The sequence below is a fragment of the Fistularia commersonii genome, chromosome 3 (genome assembly GCF_037954325.1).
Source record: "Fistularia commersonii isolate RoL2024-O1a breed Wild chromosome 3, RoL_Fcom_v1.0, whole genome shotgun sequence".
Taxonomy (NCBI): Eukaryota; Metazoa; Chordata; class Actinopteri; order Syngnathiformes; family Fistulariidae; genus Fistularia; species Fistularia commersonii.
This window is the reverse complement of record NC_141286.1, coordinates 9,719,487-9,737,662: the sequence shown is the minus strand read 5'-3', so window position 1 is coordinate 9,737,662 and position 18,176 is coordinate 9,719,487. Positions and strand designations below refer to the sequence as shown.

Here is an 18,176-nt window from a genome sequence, read left to right as displayed (position 1 = left end):
CAGACGCCAACGGTTCAAGGTCTGAAAAGAAAACTTACAAAAAAGGGAACCTGTGTGGTTTCTAAAAGCCATAACTGCCACCACTATGACATGAACTAATTAATTATTAGCTAATCTAACTTAAGATAGCGCTGGAACTGAGGGAAATAAAATGTATAATATGCAAATTATTGATACCCACATTTGCTCTGGTTAAACTATATTGTACAAAGACATTATCTTTTAGGTTTCGGTCCAAGGAGTTGCTCATTGTGCAGTTGCTAATAGCGTGGTGTTAGTGTCTTAAGCCCACAGCCTTCATTTATCACAATTCTAAAATAAAAAAGATATTTGTCTTCTGTTCTACATGTTTATTGAAATAGAAAATGTTCTTATATGGTTGTAATTTAGACTTTTTTGGGTAAAAAAACATATGCTGGTGACGAATAGCACTGGTAAGGCTGAAAAACCTTATTTAATTAAAAATTAAATTAAAGTAATTATCCAATTTTAATGGATTTCCTTTATTGTCTTGAGTTAAAGGGTTTTGAAAGGATGACCTCGGTTCAGAGTAAGGGTTGTCCGGCAGCTCTACCCCTATCGGCCGCGCTGGGTATTACAACCACAAACACCGAGGGCTAATCTTGACAGACCTAGCAAAGAAATTGCCGGGTTGTTTTTTTTTATTGGCTTACTTTATTGGCTTACTCAAACAATCTGGAGCTTATTTTATCTCATTTTTATCCGACTGTTTATTTAACAAAAGAGTTTTCATCTCTGTTTTGGTTTGTTCTCACGGTAGGGGGGAGGATTTCACAAACGTATGCTACCTTCAGGGTGGCGCTGCGGCTAGCATTCCCGCCCTCACGGCGAGGTTCCTCCCTCTTGTGTAGAGTTCAACTGTTCTCCTGCCTGGGTTCTCTCCGGGTTCTCCTTCTCCCCCCACCGTCCAAAAACAGTCAGTCGGTTCACTGAAGACTCCGAGGAGAATAAATTGTTTGGCTCTCTCTAGATGTAGCCCTGTGATGACAGTTGACCGTTGTGGGTGAAACCACGCCCCTTACCTGGGATTGGCTCCCACCTCCCTCGTGATACCATGAACCGGAAATATAGTCCAATCAAAACAATAATAGCCCTTATCCACTTCCCAAATAAATAGTTTCCCTTTCAACCTAAACTTTATTGACCTTAATTATTAATTAGTGGATATTTAATTAATTCGGGCAGTTCCCTGCAGGGGTCGCCACAGTCAATCACCTGTCTCCTTCTAACCCTTTCCTCTCAAACCAACCACATTCCTGTTTTCTTTCACACCATCCATAAATCTCTCTGGTCTTCCTCTAGGCCTTCTACCTGCTAGTTCCAACCTCAACATCCATCAGTCCAGATCTTCACTATCCTATCTCTGTACATGTCCAAACCATCGCAGTCTCACGTAGCCTCAAAAACATCTAAGATGAGCTGTCCTGCAGGTGGGACTCACTGCTCGTGCTCATCCTATCCATCTTCATCACTGCCTCCTTTTCTTTCCCATGTCTCTAAACCGGACATCCCCATCTCACCTTGGAATGAAGACCTGGCCATGATATGATGATATTTCTTTTAGTTTTATTACAACATTGTCGTTATGTCTCAAACAACACAAAAATCTTTGACCTACAAAATTGCACAGGGACTGTGCCAGTCTGAGCTGACCACACTCATACAGTGGCATTGAAACAAAATGTACATGACCGCACCCCACATAATGTGCCAGTACCATGTGAATACATGTACAGGGTCAGGGTGCCCCCAACAGCCCGCCCGTGGCCATCAACTGAAATTATGGTTTCCCTCTATTTTTTCCTTTGAGGCCTTTAGAAAAAAATGAAGTAAGGCGTAAAACATGGGTCATTATTTCCTGTATTTCATTATTTCAGCTTTGCACGGGTGAGCGTTTGGAGGCCTCCTTGGCGATATTTTGCACAGAAAGACTCCGGCGACAAGGAGGGGCCTCTGTACAAGACCACCACCCCCCGGAGTCATCCAAGTATCTGACCATTAGGCGTTGGTTTACTATGCTCACAGTAACAAGACCTGGGAATTGTCTGGAGGTCTGGTCCACCCCATCCCCATGACACTCAAAGCTCTTCAAATAAAATAAAACACATCATACATAACATGAACAGAAAAATAGAATATAAAAAGTTCTGATAAAAGAACAATAATTGTTAAAAAAAAAAAAAAAAAAACAGGAGAAAGAAAGCTGTCAAGATGTTCTTGGTCCGGTCCGTGGTACATTCACGTGCACTACCCCAGCAATCTCTGCTCTTGGCTGCACTGAGCCTGAGGATATCTTTAATACTTGTCAGACAACAGAGAATGCGGAAGTTCTCCGTGTCTGCAGATGTAGAGTCACCGTGTTGTTTGTAACCCTGTTTCCGATACGAAGATTACCTAGGCAGCGTGGTCCCAATGTTAGCTACATTTCTCACAATGCTCCCTCCCCACCCCCCGCCCCCCAACATACCAATAAATGTACATGATTTTTTTTGCGCGACCTCGTATGATCACCTGACTACACAGCTTCCAAAGTACTATAACATCCACAACTGCAAAGGCTGATGGTATTTCAGGCCTGTGACTCACACCCAGTACTGTTAGAACGAACATCAGTGCCGAAAAGTACTTCAATGCAGCGATGGCATTCTTTGAATTTGGGAAAAAGGGACAAAACATATAGCGGATGGATACTGAGAGCGATGTGCACCTGTTCAAATCCCTAAAAATATACCTGTTTGTTCTGGGAAAAAAAAAAAAAAATCACATCACATTTTGTTACGGAGCTGCACCACGTGGACAGAAAGATCACTCAACAATTTCTTGTGACACTCCTTCAAGAGCACAATAGTCAAGATGAGAGAAGACGATCCAGAGGATCTCGATGAAGGTTCAGGTTCTGGAGTTGATTTGCAGCCCAAACTGTGAGGATGTCGTCGTCCCAGTCAGATAGGGGTGACCTCCCTCGGCACAGACGCTATGGTCATGGAGACGAGGCAAGCGGGGTCCGACCCTGGGTTGTCGTCGAACTTTCTGGAGAGTCCATGTGCATGTAAACGGCTTCCTTTAGTTGAAATTATTTGGCTTTAGCCCTGGAAATCCAACACAATGCGCACCTGCTACAAAATAAATAATTTGCTGAACACCTTTAACGCACCTTGCATCAGATTGTCCCCGTCGAAGAGAGCTAAGAGTCGGACAGCATTGGCTGGCCATTGTTGGCTGCTGAGGTCCCGAAAGGATTATAACATATATATATATATTTGAATTAAAATGAGAGTTTCCTGCCCTTTAACCCCACTGGTTTTGTCAATGTTCCTTGGTGTGGATGATGACCGTGACAGCCAAGAAACAAATACTCCCATGAGGTTGCATATTGATGGTCAACTAGAACAATCTCATCACACTTCTTTCCAGAAAACAAGGGTTATATTTTTCTTTTAAATTACACATATGTTTTTATAATCTTCAATAAAGTTTTTTACTCTTTTATCTTTTTTTTTTCCTTCCAAAATAATCAAAGCTCACACTTCAGTGAAGCTCTGCCTCTGGTAAAAGGAAAAAAATAAAATTACAACTTTGACTTTGGAGGCCAAAGCTCACACAGGTGGGAGAGAGAGAGAGAAAGAGAGAGCAAGAGAGAGAGATGGCCAATGACCTTCATCAAGGTCATTCAAACAAAGACCCCCATAAAGTACTGTTGCTCCCTCTGTGGACGAAATGAAAGCAGCATTTCAGCAGCAGTCCTGAACCCAGATCTCACACACTCCCTCTCTCTCTCTTGCTCTCTCACACACACACACACACCAGCTGCATCCTCATTACCACCACAATGGTGGCACAGAAGTCTATCGGAATTGATGTTGTGCGTGTGTGTCTTTGAGGGTTGCACAGCTGTTTTGTCTCACATCCACAATATGTGTGTGTGTGTCTGATGAGCCGTGGCTGATTAAGTGTCCCCTTATTGGTAATGTGAGGATTCATGAGCCAGAGTCTGGTGGAGGCTGCAGCTTCTCTGATTGGGTCTGCGCGTTCTGTTGTTCTTGGCTCAGGTCATCACCCAGCTCTCCCATGTCCATGTCTGGGAGGTCCTCCTCAATGGGCGCTGCTGCCGCATCCTTGCAGTAAACACACTCCTGGAAGGAACACACACGCACACAGGGTTAATATACACCTGTTAACCCCGTTTCCGGACTGCTGGGGGCAACTCGAAGAATTTGGAGAACCCATGTTGCCAATGGTGTTGTACAAGGAGCTCTCTCAATGTGAAAGTTCAGTGCTGCCCTCTAGTGGACATTTTCCAAGAGAATTTTCTTTATTACAGGTTCTCAGCCACAGGGGTCATGGTGAATTCTAGTCAAAACCTTCTTGTCGTTGCAACTGGAATTTGATTACTTGAAGACTTTTGGCCTTGCGGACAAGTAGAGTTTGACAAGAATTTCTTTATGCCTTCACACGGCAAACTGGCTCTTAAAGATTTTAAAGCCATCAGAACTTGACATGACTGACTCTTCGAAGCGGTTTCTGCGAGGCTCTCACCTTCACATTGATAGCTGAGGGTAGACCCCCCCTCCGCATCCAAGGGTGCTCCTCCAACAGCTCCCGTCGCTGGTCGGAGGAGAAGTGGGGCTGGCTCTTTTGCATCTGCCTCAATCGCTCCTTGTCTTCTCGCAGAACCTTCTGAATGTCCCTGCGGGTCAGACAACATAGGCATATTTTCAGTTCAACCTGTCAGATTCGAGAGACAAGTGAAGTTCCTTTCCAATGCTGTAAATGTCCCACCTGGACGGCATCTGATACGTCATCATGACACTATCGTTGGCATTGGCCATCAGCAGCCAGGGGGGTTCCTGCGGGACGTATTTGATGATAGGCTCTCTCTCGCCTTTGGCTGAGACCTTGGATGGAGAGTGGCCGCCTTGCAAGTCTCCGTCGCCCCGCGATTTCACTTTGGCTTTGGTCTTGGGGTCATGGACTGGGGAGTCGATGCTGGCAAAGTACTTGCTGGTGTTGCTGCTCCCTGTGTAAAGAATTACAGTGAGGCTTTACAGTTCCTGAAGGTTCTAAGAGGACTAGTACTATCATATCAATCATAGCAATAGAAGCAGGATACTGATAGCAGCAATCAATTAGCAGATCTAAACCAAATCAGTCGACTAACCCGTCCTGCTGCCTGAAGCTCCGCTAGCTGAGGTGCCGCAACCGTTGCAGCCTGAGCCCGAGCCCGAGCCCGTGGAGCCGGAGGTGGCTGAGCCAGTGCCTGAGTGGGAGTCGTCCTGCTCCCTCAGCAGAATGTCCAGCAGGTCACAGGATGAGGAGTTGGCGTCGCTGTGAGCGGCATCTTCTGGAGAATCCACCTAAGAGGCAGTTAAACGGCATACGTCACGGTGGAGCAATGTCTGGCCTGTTATGGCAATTTTATAACAGCAGGATTAATCCCAGTGTTACATCATACTGGACTCCGAACACTCCATGAAGAGACTAGGGACATACTGTACATTCCCAGTCACTTCCTGTCACTGCTTCATTTCCCTCACCTGTTTGTGACTCTCGTTCTTGGCTGAAATGGCCATGGGCTTCTCTCCCGCAACTCCTGACAGCGCCGCAACAGCAGTGCTCCCAATTGCCCCGGCTGCTGCGCTGTCCTGGCGCTCCACAGAGCGCTGCCCTTCCTCCATGCTCAGCAGGTTGAGCTGCAGGGGCGAGCTGCACCGTGACTCGAACAGAGTCGGTGACGTGGCGGGCTCCCGCGCTCCAGACGCCGGGGTCGAAGAGCGGGACGGCACCCCCTCCCGGGGCTCGATGGCCGGGCCTTTCGGGGGCTCCGGGTTCAGGCTGTACACAAAGGGCTGCGCCGGATAAGGGGCTTGAGGCACAAACGGGGGCTGCACCGGGAAGGACGGCGGAGGGGGGAATGGCTGCTGGGGAGTATAGGCGGCTGGGCGAGCCTGGAAAGGCTGCTGGGAGGGAAAGGTGGTCTGTACGGAGAAGAGCTGCTGGTTGGTGAAGGGCGGCTGTGCTTGGATGGTGTAGGCCGGCTGCGGGGGCTGAAAGGGCTGCTGGGCGGTGTACTGAGGCTGCGTCTGGGTCTGCTCGGGGAAAAATGTCGGTCTGGGAGCTGCCCCTATCTGGCCGATCTGGCCCAACTGTCCTATTTGCGGAAAGAGGTAATTGGGCAGCACCAGTGCCACCACAGGTGTCACCATAGGGGCAGGGTACGGGGTGGCGGCGGGAGGGGCTTGAGTGGTCTGTCCCTCTATGAAGGGTGAAGAGAGGGAAGGGTCAGGACGGGGCACTTGAGTTGGAGCGGCCGGCGCCGGGGGATACATTGGATATGCAGGCACGATGGTCGGGTAGGAGACGTTAAAGGCGGACAGGGAGGCTTCGGAGGGGGACCAGGAGGTTTGGTTGAGACCCTGGAGGGGGGGACGGGGCTTGCGGTTGGACACGGCGCTGTCTGAAGAATCAGGATGCTTCATGCGTGGTTTCTTTATCTTCCTGTTGCGGCTGCCCTTCCTGGCCGCAGCTTCCGTCCTGCGGGTACCTTGTTTGGTCGCGCATCGGAGACCGGTTGATTCTGGCGGGGGGGGCAAATATCAACGTTGGAATCGTCATTACGCAAGCTCACCCATTTTTTTTTTTTTGCATTCTTTGTCTCATGCTATCGTCATGAAAGCTGACATACCTTCAGCGTTGGCTGGGCCTCTCTGCTTGTGCAGGTACGCAGAGCCATCCTTCTGGAAGATGCGGGCGTTGCGGAGCTCCCGGCAGCGGTGGAGGAAAGCCTGCTCCTCTTTCTGGGTGTGTGCCGCCAGCACCTGCTTCGTCAGCCCCAACCTCTTATAGGCCTCCTTCTCCTGGCTGAGCGGAGACACCACACTGACGGGCTGAGCCGGGGGCGCCGGGCTCTCGGCCACGTCCTCGATTATTTCTGCAGGACAAAAAAAACCCGAATAAGAATGTATTTCTACATGCGTCGTATAAACGTGGCTGCCGTGACAGAATGGAAAGACCCCCACCGGACTCAGGCTGAGGCTTCTTGTCTCCCACGTGGACGATGGTGCTGCTGTAGCTGCACTGGGAGGTGATGGACACAACGCTCTCGGCTTTGCTGGGCAGGGTGAGGGGCGTCAGGGTGCCCCCCACCACGGCTGCAGCCCCAGATTGAGGTTTCTTGAGCGCCTTCATGTTTGACAGGCCGGGCTGGCCATCCATCATCAGGGGATCTGGGAAATAAAGAGGAGCCTCCTTTAGTGCTAAGCTAGCTAACTGGATTGTTTCAAGTGTTTCATTTAAATAGTTGAACCCAAAAGGATAAAGAGCTGAGCTGATTGAATACCCTTTGCAGAGCATGTGCACACACCTGTGTTTGTGCCTGTGCCTTGCATGCTGACTTCCGTGCCCTTCTTGTCATCGTCTGAGTTAGAGGAAGTGGTATTGGAGGAGAATTGGTACTTCCTCTTCACTGTGATGGGGATGTTGCAGCTCTCCAGATATCTGGGGAGGAAAAATTTAACGTTAGAGCTCACATACTTTTCTCAATTTTACACACACACACACACACATGCACGTGTGCTTACCGGATAACACTGTCTAGGCAGCTGATCTGCTGGTAGGAGCAGACAGTCTGGTCTTTGCATGTGAAGTCCTCCAGGCTTGTTGTAGTAGTTTCTCTGGCCTGCAGGGTGGAGTCCTTCACGCGTACTAGGGGGCTCCTCTGAGCTGCTGGGAGAAAAAAAATATTAGATTTTCACAATAAAAAAAAATAAAAAAAATCGACCAGGTGATGACTAATGCAAATTCAAATTAAGGAATGTTTTAAATACACTTCCAAACAATCTACTACAATTATTTCAAATACTACATCATCTCTCAATGTTTCTGTACTTTATTCTTTGGAAATGTCTCTCACACTAGGGTGATAAACAAGTACATGACCAGCTTTCCTGGCATCCTCTCAGTGTGAGGAGCATGGAGTCAAGAGTGGAAATGCAACCGGCGGACATTTGCTGACACTCATACTAAACTCACAGTCAGTAGACTTCTTTTGCTCGGGTTTAGACGGGGACGGCGCAGGCGATGGCGGAGGGGAGCGCAGGCCCCCCTGGGAGTCCTGGTTCTTCAGCATGTGAACTCCCTTGCAGATCTCCTGGAACGTTCTGGTAGGTTTGGCCTTGCTGGTTTCCTCCATCGCATTCCCGGCCACGGCGTTCCCGGCGTTGCTCTCACTGGATGAGCTGATGCCAACCAGCGGCTCATGGGAACCATTGCTGCCATGGCTACCGTAACCACTGGAGCCCATGTTGTGAACCGGCTGAGGACAGGGAGGGAGTTAGATGGCCTCTCTTTGAAAGTGTGTGATATACTAAAAAGCCCAGAGTGCGTACATACCTGGAGAAGCAGCCTGTGGATCTGCTCACTGATTTCCTGGATGTCTGAATCCATGATCTTCCCTCCGTGGAAAGCGGGAGCTGCAAAGACATCTTCATTCACTGGACCCCTTAAAAGAAACAGCCAGATGACACACAAACGTCATTCAGGATATTTTCAATGACATAAATGTTGACACACCGTTGTTAGCGAACAAACATGGCCAGGACAGCAATGCGTGAAAAACCGTGTATATTTACATGCGGACTTTGTGTCTCCCAATCACAAAGGAGACCTTGCGACTCCAGGGGTTGACAAAGCTGGACCAGCTGGTGTCGATGGTGATGCACTCCCCGTTTCTTGCGCAAAAGCGGATGGAGGAATGATCAAATGGCTGGCCGGCATACTGCAGGACTGCGGGGAAGAGAGAGCGAGTGTGAAAAAAAAAAAAGGAGAACGTAAAGAGATTAAGTAAATGAAGGAGAACACCAGGTTTACTTACTCTTGCGATGGACAGCCAGCATCAAGGGTCGGTCGGTCGGGTGCAGATTAGCCAGTACAGGGCTGCCGATCAGGTCCTGGGGTAGGTAACCCAGCAGAGGAACAGCCCTGATAGAGAAATAACTCGTGAGTGGTGGATTGAAGCTGCTTTGCAGGTCATTGAAATATGCACTTTACTATTTTGAATTAGTTGATATAGAGAGTAGAAGACAGAAATGCTCACCTCTCATCCACATCCTGAAAAACACAGTTCGGTGTGTGTGTGGTGGTGAAAATCCGTTTATCGGGTGGGATTCTGGGCGCTGTGGATCACGAATAGGAAATAAATATTACATATTGATAGTTGTCTGACGCTGAACCTTAAAATAGAGGATAAGAGATGCTAAATAAAAAACCCAGAGCAGCTAATGTGTTGGTGACGGAGGCAAAGATGTCACAGACGTGTTGTTTAAATATTGATGACTGTTTCAATAAGGCCGTTGACCCTGCCCGTTGGCTGAGCAAAAGCATGTTTACTCTGTGTGCGCTCGAGGGTCTCACCTTCGTAACCAGAGTGCACCCTCTCCGCCAGGAGGAGGCAGCAGAACTGTTCCTCGGACAGCTCCGCATCCTGGACCTTCATCAGGTAAGGCGTCATGCGGAAAGGGTAGTACTGGAGATCCCCATCCTGCTCTTTTCCTCCACTACAACACACACAGAAAAGGGTGGCAATTAAAACTGAGCTCTGTGATAGGAGTTTAATCACTCGCCCTTTTATTATTCATCTACTTGAAATAAATTCTTGACCAAGTGAAAAGGACTTGAAAAGAATTTGTTCAAAGTCTGTTCTTGTAGTACTGGGTTGACCACTAGATGGAGGCAAAGCTCAGGTTTCCACCCACCCACCCATTCCATCTCCTGGGCCTCCTGCTGAGTCAGAGCTCGTTGGGGCAGGAAACTATGGATCAGAGAAGATGGGGACAATGTTACTCACCTGATGCGGCAAAAGAAGGATTTCTCCTGCATGCACTCCGTGGGAGAGGACTCTGAATAAGGCAGAGGGGGAGGGTGGAAGGGAGAGAGGGGAAAAAAAAAAGGGGGGGCAGGATGAGTATGTGAACAGGTGCTTCAGGACGACTCTTTCCAAACATCCCATCTGTTAACTGGCCGCAGTCAGTCAGTGCAAAACTAAAAGAGCAAGTTTGTAAAACTAAGTAAGAAAACGGTTTTATGTTAGAATTATAAGCTGTCCGTCTGCTGTTTTGGAAAACTCATCAGAGAAGCCTCGCCCATCCTTATGATCAGGATTTTAGCACTTGCATGACAGGTGTGTGAGAGTGTGTGTGTGTGTGTGTGTGTGTGTGGGCATGCAATCGTTAATGTACAACTGAGCGCGCTAATGAAATATGTGTTATGTGTGTATGGGCATGTGTATGACAGCGTGTGTGTGGGTGGCTTGGCTGTGAATGTATAAGATGCTTGTGCGCGTGCAGGCAGTAGGGGTAGCGCTCCATGTGGGTTCTCCACGTGTCCCTCATGGAAGGGGGGGAGGATAGCCGTCTGCATCCGAAATGTCAACATTTTCAAATCTGTCGTGAAAAATCGGCGCTTCTTTTTGCACACGTGATGCCAGTTTTACCTACCGGCTCCCGTGCACATGCTCCACGAAGGCAGGCGGTACGGCGTGGTGAAGCTGTAGAACACACTGACATCCTGAGGCGTCAGGAACTCCACAAACTTTGCGTTGTGAAAAACCTCCTGCTTGCAGTTCAAGATGGACGACGCCTGGTCCGAGATATAAACTATCTTCCCGGTGATGAGCGAGACAGCCACGGCAAATATATCCTGAGGGTGATAGATGGATAAATGTGTATTAGTACACACTTGTCTTGGCAGACAATTTTTTTCGACAGTGCTACCGAAATGATTCTTGAAAGTTGTTCATAGGGACAGCTAGTTAGTTCAGGGAGGGTATCTTTCATGAACTTACGGTGTTTTTGAGGGTGTACTCAGAGGTGATGCTGTTGATTTCCTCGATGGTATATGACGAAACTTCGAAACCCGGCGGCTGACTGTCATTGATCATCAGCATCTGGTAGTACTCCTCGTTGGCTGCAAGGCGGAGAGAGCAGGGACAGATGTGTTCAAGGGGACGCATGGCACCGGAAATAGGACATGGTGATTTAGACAGACTGCTGAAACAGTTCAGAGACTAGTGTTACAATTATCAATGTTAGTGATCTAGGTTAGCCACGGTGCCAATGTGCAGCGCAAACATGTGCGAGAAGAGCATGACGGAAGAGCAGTCCTACCTTTCACCTGCTTGACGCATCGCAGGGCATATTTGAGCGTGTTGACGGTGGTGGACTTGCCCTTGCTCCTCTTTTCCGACGGCAGGTGCATCTTCAGCTCCTTGAGGGTTTTGAAGAGCTCCTTCTGTGTCTTAGCTTTGGCTGACTGTTCGCTGCTGCAGAGGGTACATGAGACGGATACACGTGCGTTCAAAATATGGCGAGCGCTCACCAGCGATAACACGCTCCAAGGAGGAGAGGGAGACAGGTGGAGGTTGGCCTGCTTTGTGAAAGTTTAAAAACTGTACATCACTCTGCAAAACTTGACAAATGCACTAACCTGCAACCACTGGTGGAGGGATTGTCCTGCTCTGAGCTCACCAGGCTGAAGGCGTTGGAGCTGCTGGGTGGCGAGGGGCTGTGAGAGTTGGAGCTGAAAGCACAAAAGGCGCAAAGTGTTCTGTGAGAACGACCAGAGAGCCAAAACAAAACCGCAAGACAAAACACATCAGAAGTCAGGGACGCCTTGCAGGACATCTGGATCCCCTGAACAATGAGGATAAGTCGGCAGGGCAGGAGCTGGAACATTTTTTTCACAACACTGGAGAGAACACAATTGGCTAGTTTGCAGGAAACAAAAGGTGATTATGGAATTTTCACATTGGCCACTGCTTTTGCAAAACCTGAGTAGCGATTGCATTAGGTGGCTCTCCTTTGGGACCACATGGCAGTCCAGCATAGAAAGGGTGCCTTAGAATGGCAGCCTTAAGAGCTCAGCGGCTCAGTTCCCTGAATTTCCAAGAGCCAGATGGAGAAAGAATGGCAGCGAGTAAATATAAAGCGCTTTCCGCCTCCAGCGTGGCCTAGAGTGTGTCGCGGCTCGAGGTCAAGCCCAGACAAGCTGCACAGGTGCTTTCATTAACGCATGGCATCAGGTGGCCTTTCATATTCAGGGTGGAGGCAATAAGGTCACTTTTCTGATGATTAATATGAAACACCAGTGCCGGGCCAAGATGATGACAATGAAGGGAAAAGCTAGAATACAGATTATCCATTCTGATTTCTAAGGGAATGTTACAACCTGGGACAAACTACCAATGTTTCAACTGTGAGCTGATGCTACGCTAAATCAGTCAGACTGTAAATCTCAGATGAATAAATCTGAGGACAGTTCGATGGTTGACTTTTCCTTTCGACTGACGGCTCTGGAATAAATATAAACAACTGAGGAATGTCTTTCTTGTCCAAAAGCCAGACTTAATTTGAATTAACAAAAAACAAAAGAGGAAAGCATCCTTCCACTGAACAACCCAACTCAACTATTGCTGGTTTTGTGTTGTTGTCAAGACCTGATGTAAACCAACCAAATGTCATTGCTGTGCAAACTCTCCAAATGTGAACATTTTTCACACCCTTGGTCATCTTTATTCAGTTGGTTTCCTAATGCGGGATTTTAGAAGGATGACCAAAAAGCTGCACCACCAGGAAATCATTAAGAGATAAATGCAATTGCAGTGCTTCTCCATTATATGTTCAATTAAAACTTAACAAGAGCCATTTTATTTGCAAGGTAAATTTGGATTAAGAAAAAAAAAAAGACACAGGAAACTACACTGAAGTTATCATTATACAGATTATTATTATTAGCATTTAGGTCTTTCCCTTTAGGGCAAGGGACCCCATGACATTCAACCCCATCAGGACTCCAAAGTCCAAACCCCCAAAGGCCGTTACCATGTGGTGGCTCACCCGGTGTGGCCACTGCAGGTAGCTAAGGTCAAGGCTGAGCTTAATATTTAGATCCGATAACCTTTAAACCGGATTAAAAGGAGAAGCCCCTTTTCTTGTACAATAGATGTGAAAGTGAGGACCATGAAGGTTTGGCTTTGCTTCTGTTCTCACTTGCATGTTATCGCAATTTCCATGCGGAGAAAAAAAAAAATGCCCATCACTTCTTTTCACTTGGTACTAAAATGGTGGTATTTGATATTTTTTTGCAGCCAGATATAGAAAACACAGCAAAGGAAAGGATGTATTTTCGGTCTGGCATGAAGATGGTATCACTGAATCAGATCCGGTGAATTTCTAATGCAACCAAAACAGATTTTGCTCCAAAAATCAAAATTTCTCCTCAAACCCATTTCACACTTTGTCAGTTATAGCATCAAATATTAGTGGATTGGCAGGTAATGACGCATGGAGGACTCACTCCACAAAAAAGTACAATGCTCTCAGCAGAGCAGTACGATGCTCTCACCTCTTGTTGCTCCCCGATGACTCCATGAGAGCCGAATCCTTGCCGTTGCCGTTCGAGCTGCCCACTGATTCATTGCCGTGTGACTCATTTCCGTGGGACTCGTTGCCGTGGGACTCGGTCCCGCTGCCGCTTGAGCCACTGCCGCCCATCTCTACGTCTTCGTGCAAAGGTGAGCGCGCTCTCTTCCTGTCATCATGGGGTGAGCCCGGCGAGACGGGACGCCCGTGGCTGCTGTCGCTGCCCTCCGACGCCAGTCCTAGCTCTGGCCCCAGTTCGACTCTGTCCCTTCCGCCGCAGTTCTCATTGTAGCTACTGGCCATGCGGTGAAGTTGGCTGATGGAGCAGGGATTCCCACCCCCTTCCTCCACCTGGAAGCCGACCCTTTCGTGGGGCAGGTCACGCCCGTCCAGTACAGATGAGTACAGGTAGTGCTTGGGGTCACTGTTCTCCGACATGGGATGAGCAAAGGAGCAAAAAACTGGAAATTAAGTTGTCTTCCTCATCGCACTGCCAGCATGTTGGTAGCACCAGGATGTCAATGCACTTCACCCCTCGGGATGTGGGAGGTGATCTTCGGGAGGTGATCTTGAGGTGGAAAGAAACAACACAACAGGTGAGGTTTCTCATACAATATGTTACATTATACAGGACTATGACAACGACGACAAATAAACACAATCTCTAAAACTAGAAGGAATCAATGGGGATTAGTGGAATACATCCATCAGAAATAGTCTGTTGCATGGGGTCTTGGCAATTTTAAAAGTCAACGAGAGTGAAAAGGGCACTGCATCACAGATATTGCGTCCACACACACACAAATATTCAAACCGCGGCGGCCCCATCCATCATTCAAAAGGTCTGCACAGTAAATAGGCCGTTGTTTGCCCTTTCCATGTGGATTTAAGCCTCCATGCGGTGTGATGTGGTCCGACTTTTCAAAAGAGCTTTTCAAATGAAAGGTGAGAATTGAGAGATGAAAACACACTTCTGAAGACACACACGCAAGGCACACACACACAAAAAAAAATTGTTCCAACATGCACCTATGCGGCAAAAACAATTAGCCGTAGTCTCATCTCATGTCGATATCGGGTTTTGATATGACAATTCAATTTTTAGCCAATACATATTGTTTGACATGACTGAAATGACATAAGGACCAATTAAAAAAAAATGCAAATGTGTTGTTTAGTTTAACCTTACATTCAAAACATAAATATTGCAATTTTTAAATTTCTATACATTCAAATAACTTTGAAAGTGAGCCCAACCTGCAGCCAAACAAGCTTTAAATCTCTGTCTTTGACTACCCTTGGCTCACCGGTTCACAGAAATTACTACCTTTTCACAAACTCTGCGAATTCTGGGGCTGCTCCTCTGCAGAAAACCTCTACAAGTTAACAGTTGGAAGAATAAAAAAACATCTTGTGCTGGGCGAGGACGAGGGGGTCCGCTCGCAGACAACAACAATAGAGCCCTGAGTAAGAAAGGCCACAGTCACTTGATAAACAGATGTGTTGATGCATTATATCTACTCAATTAAGGATAAATCCAATAAGTGTAGCCTTACATAACCAACAGTTGTGCAGGAAGATATGCAGGAAATGTAAATAAGATATTCCTCTGGCTAAATTTACCTTCACATCAAGGGCACACTGGGTTACTTTATTATCAATGTGAAATTAGGTTGTGTTGTGTTGGAGACACACAGCCTGAATGCGACAAAAATTAACAACAACTATTCTGCAATCCAGCGCCAGAATAGAGTATCAACAGTTGCCAGGGATACAAAGTGCATTGCAACACAAGTTGGAAGTATTGGCAGGAGTGACCAAAGCCAAATCCAGACTATTCTTCGGATTTCCGTCTATTCGCGATCCAACTGTGGCTATTTAGGTAAACTATTAAGAATTATCTGCATCCAGCTACTTATCTATTCTCGCTTTTTACATAAGCTGTTTTACATAACCCCTCAAAATTTCACTGGCTGATTTTGATATTTAAAGATCTGGCCGAGGCTTAGCAGACTTTCTCGCCACCCACATGCTTCTGCTTCCTGTGGAATGACCCACTCCGGAGTTAAACTAAGACATGAGCCAAGCCGGCAGAGGAGACTTGCTATTGGCCGCCGCAAAGGACCAGTCAGGGGAGAGCAAGGAGTTACAACAGGTTAGCATGATGTCAACCAATGGAACGAACGGCAAATAGTTTCATGTTCACAGACATGTTTTCATTTTTCCCCGTTACACAAGCAGGAGAAAAAAAAAAGTTCCACTGGGGAAATAGACACGATTTAACTTCATATGTATAAAAGAAGGGGATTGTATGACAAACGATGACAGCAGTAGGCAGTAATATGAGGAGCAGTTTAACCAGAAAACATTGACTTCTGAATTGACAAGTACTTAAATGCTACTTTTTTCAAAATAAGGGAAGCAAGAACAAAAAAAGCTATATTACCTTCGTTAGCAATCCTGTACGATAACAGTCCAGATAATGGTTTCAAGCAAACAGAAAACAAACCTGACACCTCGGTCCCAAGATAATTCGGTGCATTTTAAAAAAGGGTTTTAAACTACATATACTGCGTGAACACGAGCTGACTAAAGACGCAGTTCTACCCGAGCTCCACAAAGCAGACAGCGGATAAAACTTGACTCGTGCGGACCAGAATTTCACCAAACACTCCTTCCAGGTCCTTCAGAAACGTGCACATAACGAGCAACACCCCAAACAGAGCAGAGGAATGACATAATGAAACTGGACCAACCCCCCTCCTTTCTTCTTGCAGCTCAACCCTGTATCACCGAGCGCTCTGAACCACCCAACACACTAGCACAGATCTCAGGCATTATACAACGCTGCTCCAGTCACATGGATTTGGCTTTTGTGCAGCGCAAAGCTGTTGTAGCACTGCTTCCCATTCAAGCACAATTCCGACACTTTACAAAAAAAAAATGCCGGAGTTAATGACCAGAGCAAATGTCGATTGACATCTCTATTCCATCATTCATCCACGCAATGCACGTGAAAACACTGCAAAACCAGATTGATATTGCAAAAACAACAAACTTGGTGCAGGAATAAATGTGATCCATAAGGTGTCACTTGTCCGTCTGATCCTGGGTGTCAATAAAATTACATTTGAGCAGTTCAAGTCTCACTGCCACTCAACATGTCATATTTGACAGCTTCTACCATCTGTACAAGTGTATGAACAGCACCATAGCCATCGGAGAGGCACCTTACAACAATGTCAAGGTGAGGTAACTAACCTTTAGAATACATCGTGTTGTGTTTTCTGTAGTCATACCATAATAAAATTGTACTTATTTGAAGATATACTACATGTCATGTTCAACTTAAGAGCTCTGTAGCTGCAATGTCGTTACCATTCATACCCTTTAACTTTACACAATCTCAGGTCAGTTGTAAATGAACGCTGTATTTAAGAGAGAAAGAAATATCTACGATATTATAATATTTCTAAACAAATTAGACAGAATGAGTTCCCACGATGAAATGTGCTCGATGTGATGAAATTAAATGATTTGTTGGGATATGCCTTAAAGCTCCTCAGGATCTACCTAAAGTAAAGCTCTTAAATCTGCAAATATTTCATTTATGACACACAAGTGGGATCGCGACGAGGCGGGCTGACTCGAGAAAAGTGTTAAATTCGAGAAAATGCTGCGAAATGTACTTAAAAACTGCACTTGAAGTTGGAAAAAGTGTCCCTTCCCCCAACTAACTCCCATTGACCTGCTATTCAAAATCCACACACACGTTGACCTGCAATCCACTGCACGGTACACTGACACAGTTATGTAAAAGTAACTCTACCGCCGAAAAGACGCGACAAAACGCTCGCAGTTTCACCACGAAGGATTCATATGCCCAAAAAACACACTATTCTCCCCCGCCGAGCGCAAATAACCGCTTAAATTTCATTTTATGTCAAGAATTTTCACAAAAAGTAGAGCAATCTGAATTTCCGCGCATGCGCAGATCGGTTTCAGTTATGCAACTTATTTTTTTGCGCTCGATTGTTAATTCTTCCTTTGAGTAAAATGTGTAATTCTACTAAGACTTACCGGTGTCGAAGGAATAAAATCACTGTCTCGAAAGCCTTCGGTGTCCAGCAAAAAAAGCAAAACCGATGCGGCACATTAAAACATTCGGTTAAAGCCAGCGGTATTCCTCAATGGGGAGACGCTATTCAGACGGGCTGACACAGTAGTGTCGGTTCCTCCCCGGCTCGCTCCGGCACCCGCTCGCCAGCCAATCAGCGACAGCGCCTCGCGACCTCAATCGGGAACTCCACCCCCGGCGAGCCTCTATTGGTTGAAACTGGGAGGTTTCCATGGGGATCGTGACGTAATTGAAACACGGTAATCCGATTGGCCTGGAGCGCCGTCCGTCGTTTTATATAAACAAGTCGTCCACCGCACGTGGAATCCCATGTTATGTGTCTCGCGCGGTGTGAGGCCGGGGAAGTTGTGAGTCGCGAAACAACGTTTTGAGTCGTGACGTTACATAAAGGAGGAAGTCCGGGGACGAGGGCCGGAAGTGACGACACAACGTGAACGTGACGCGGTTGTTTTCCCAGTAAATGTAGCAACTTCGCAGAAACATCGTTTGAGTGGGAAAGCTCAAAAAGACGGAGCTGGTTTGCAGGGATTAAGGGATGCATGACTGAAAACGTGAAGTTTTTTGAGTAATTTATTAATTAATGCATTCATTCATTCATTCTTTAT

The 18,176-nt window shown here is 46.8% G+C and overlaps 1 protein-coding gene across 2 annotated transcripts; it reads right to left on the bottom strand.

The window, feature by feature from the left end:
- Positions 1-1,570: 1,570 nt before the first annotated feature.
- Positions 1,571-17,648, bottom strand: LOC147235437 (period circadian protein homolog 2-like). Of its 2 annotated transcripts, none has more exons than XM_086143556.1 (22): positions 17,514-17,648; positions 13,417-14,001; positions 11,500-11,592; positions 11,181-11,335; positions 10,859-10,980; positions 10,512-10,713; positions 9,863-9,914; positions 9,430-9,572; positions 9,113-9,191; positions 8,891-8,997; positions 8,649-8,802; positions 8,410-8,518; positions 8,050-8,332; positions 7,599-7,743; positions 7,382-7,515; positions 7,038-7,244; positions 6,704-6,949; positions 5,556-6,595; positions 5,180-5,375; positions 4,801-5,038; positions 4,558-4,708; positions 1,571-4,154 (listed from the first exon to the last, which is right to left on the bottom strand). In XM_086143556.1, exons 2-22 carry the CDS (start codon positions 13,869-13,871, stop codon positions 3,999-4,001), a joined length of 4,467 nt encoding a protein of 1,488 aa, XP_085999682.1. In that variant the 5' UTR covers positions 13,872-14,001; positions 17,514-17,648; the 3' UTR covers positions 1,571-3,998. The 2 variants fall into 2 exon arrangements, with proteins under 2 accessions (XP_085999682.1, XP_085999683.1); XM_086143557.1 differs by having other exon boundaries at positions 7,599-7,740.
- Positions 17,649-18,176: the final 528 nt, after the last annotated feature.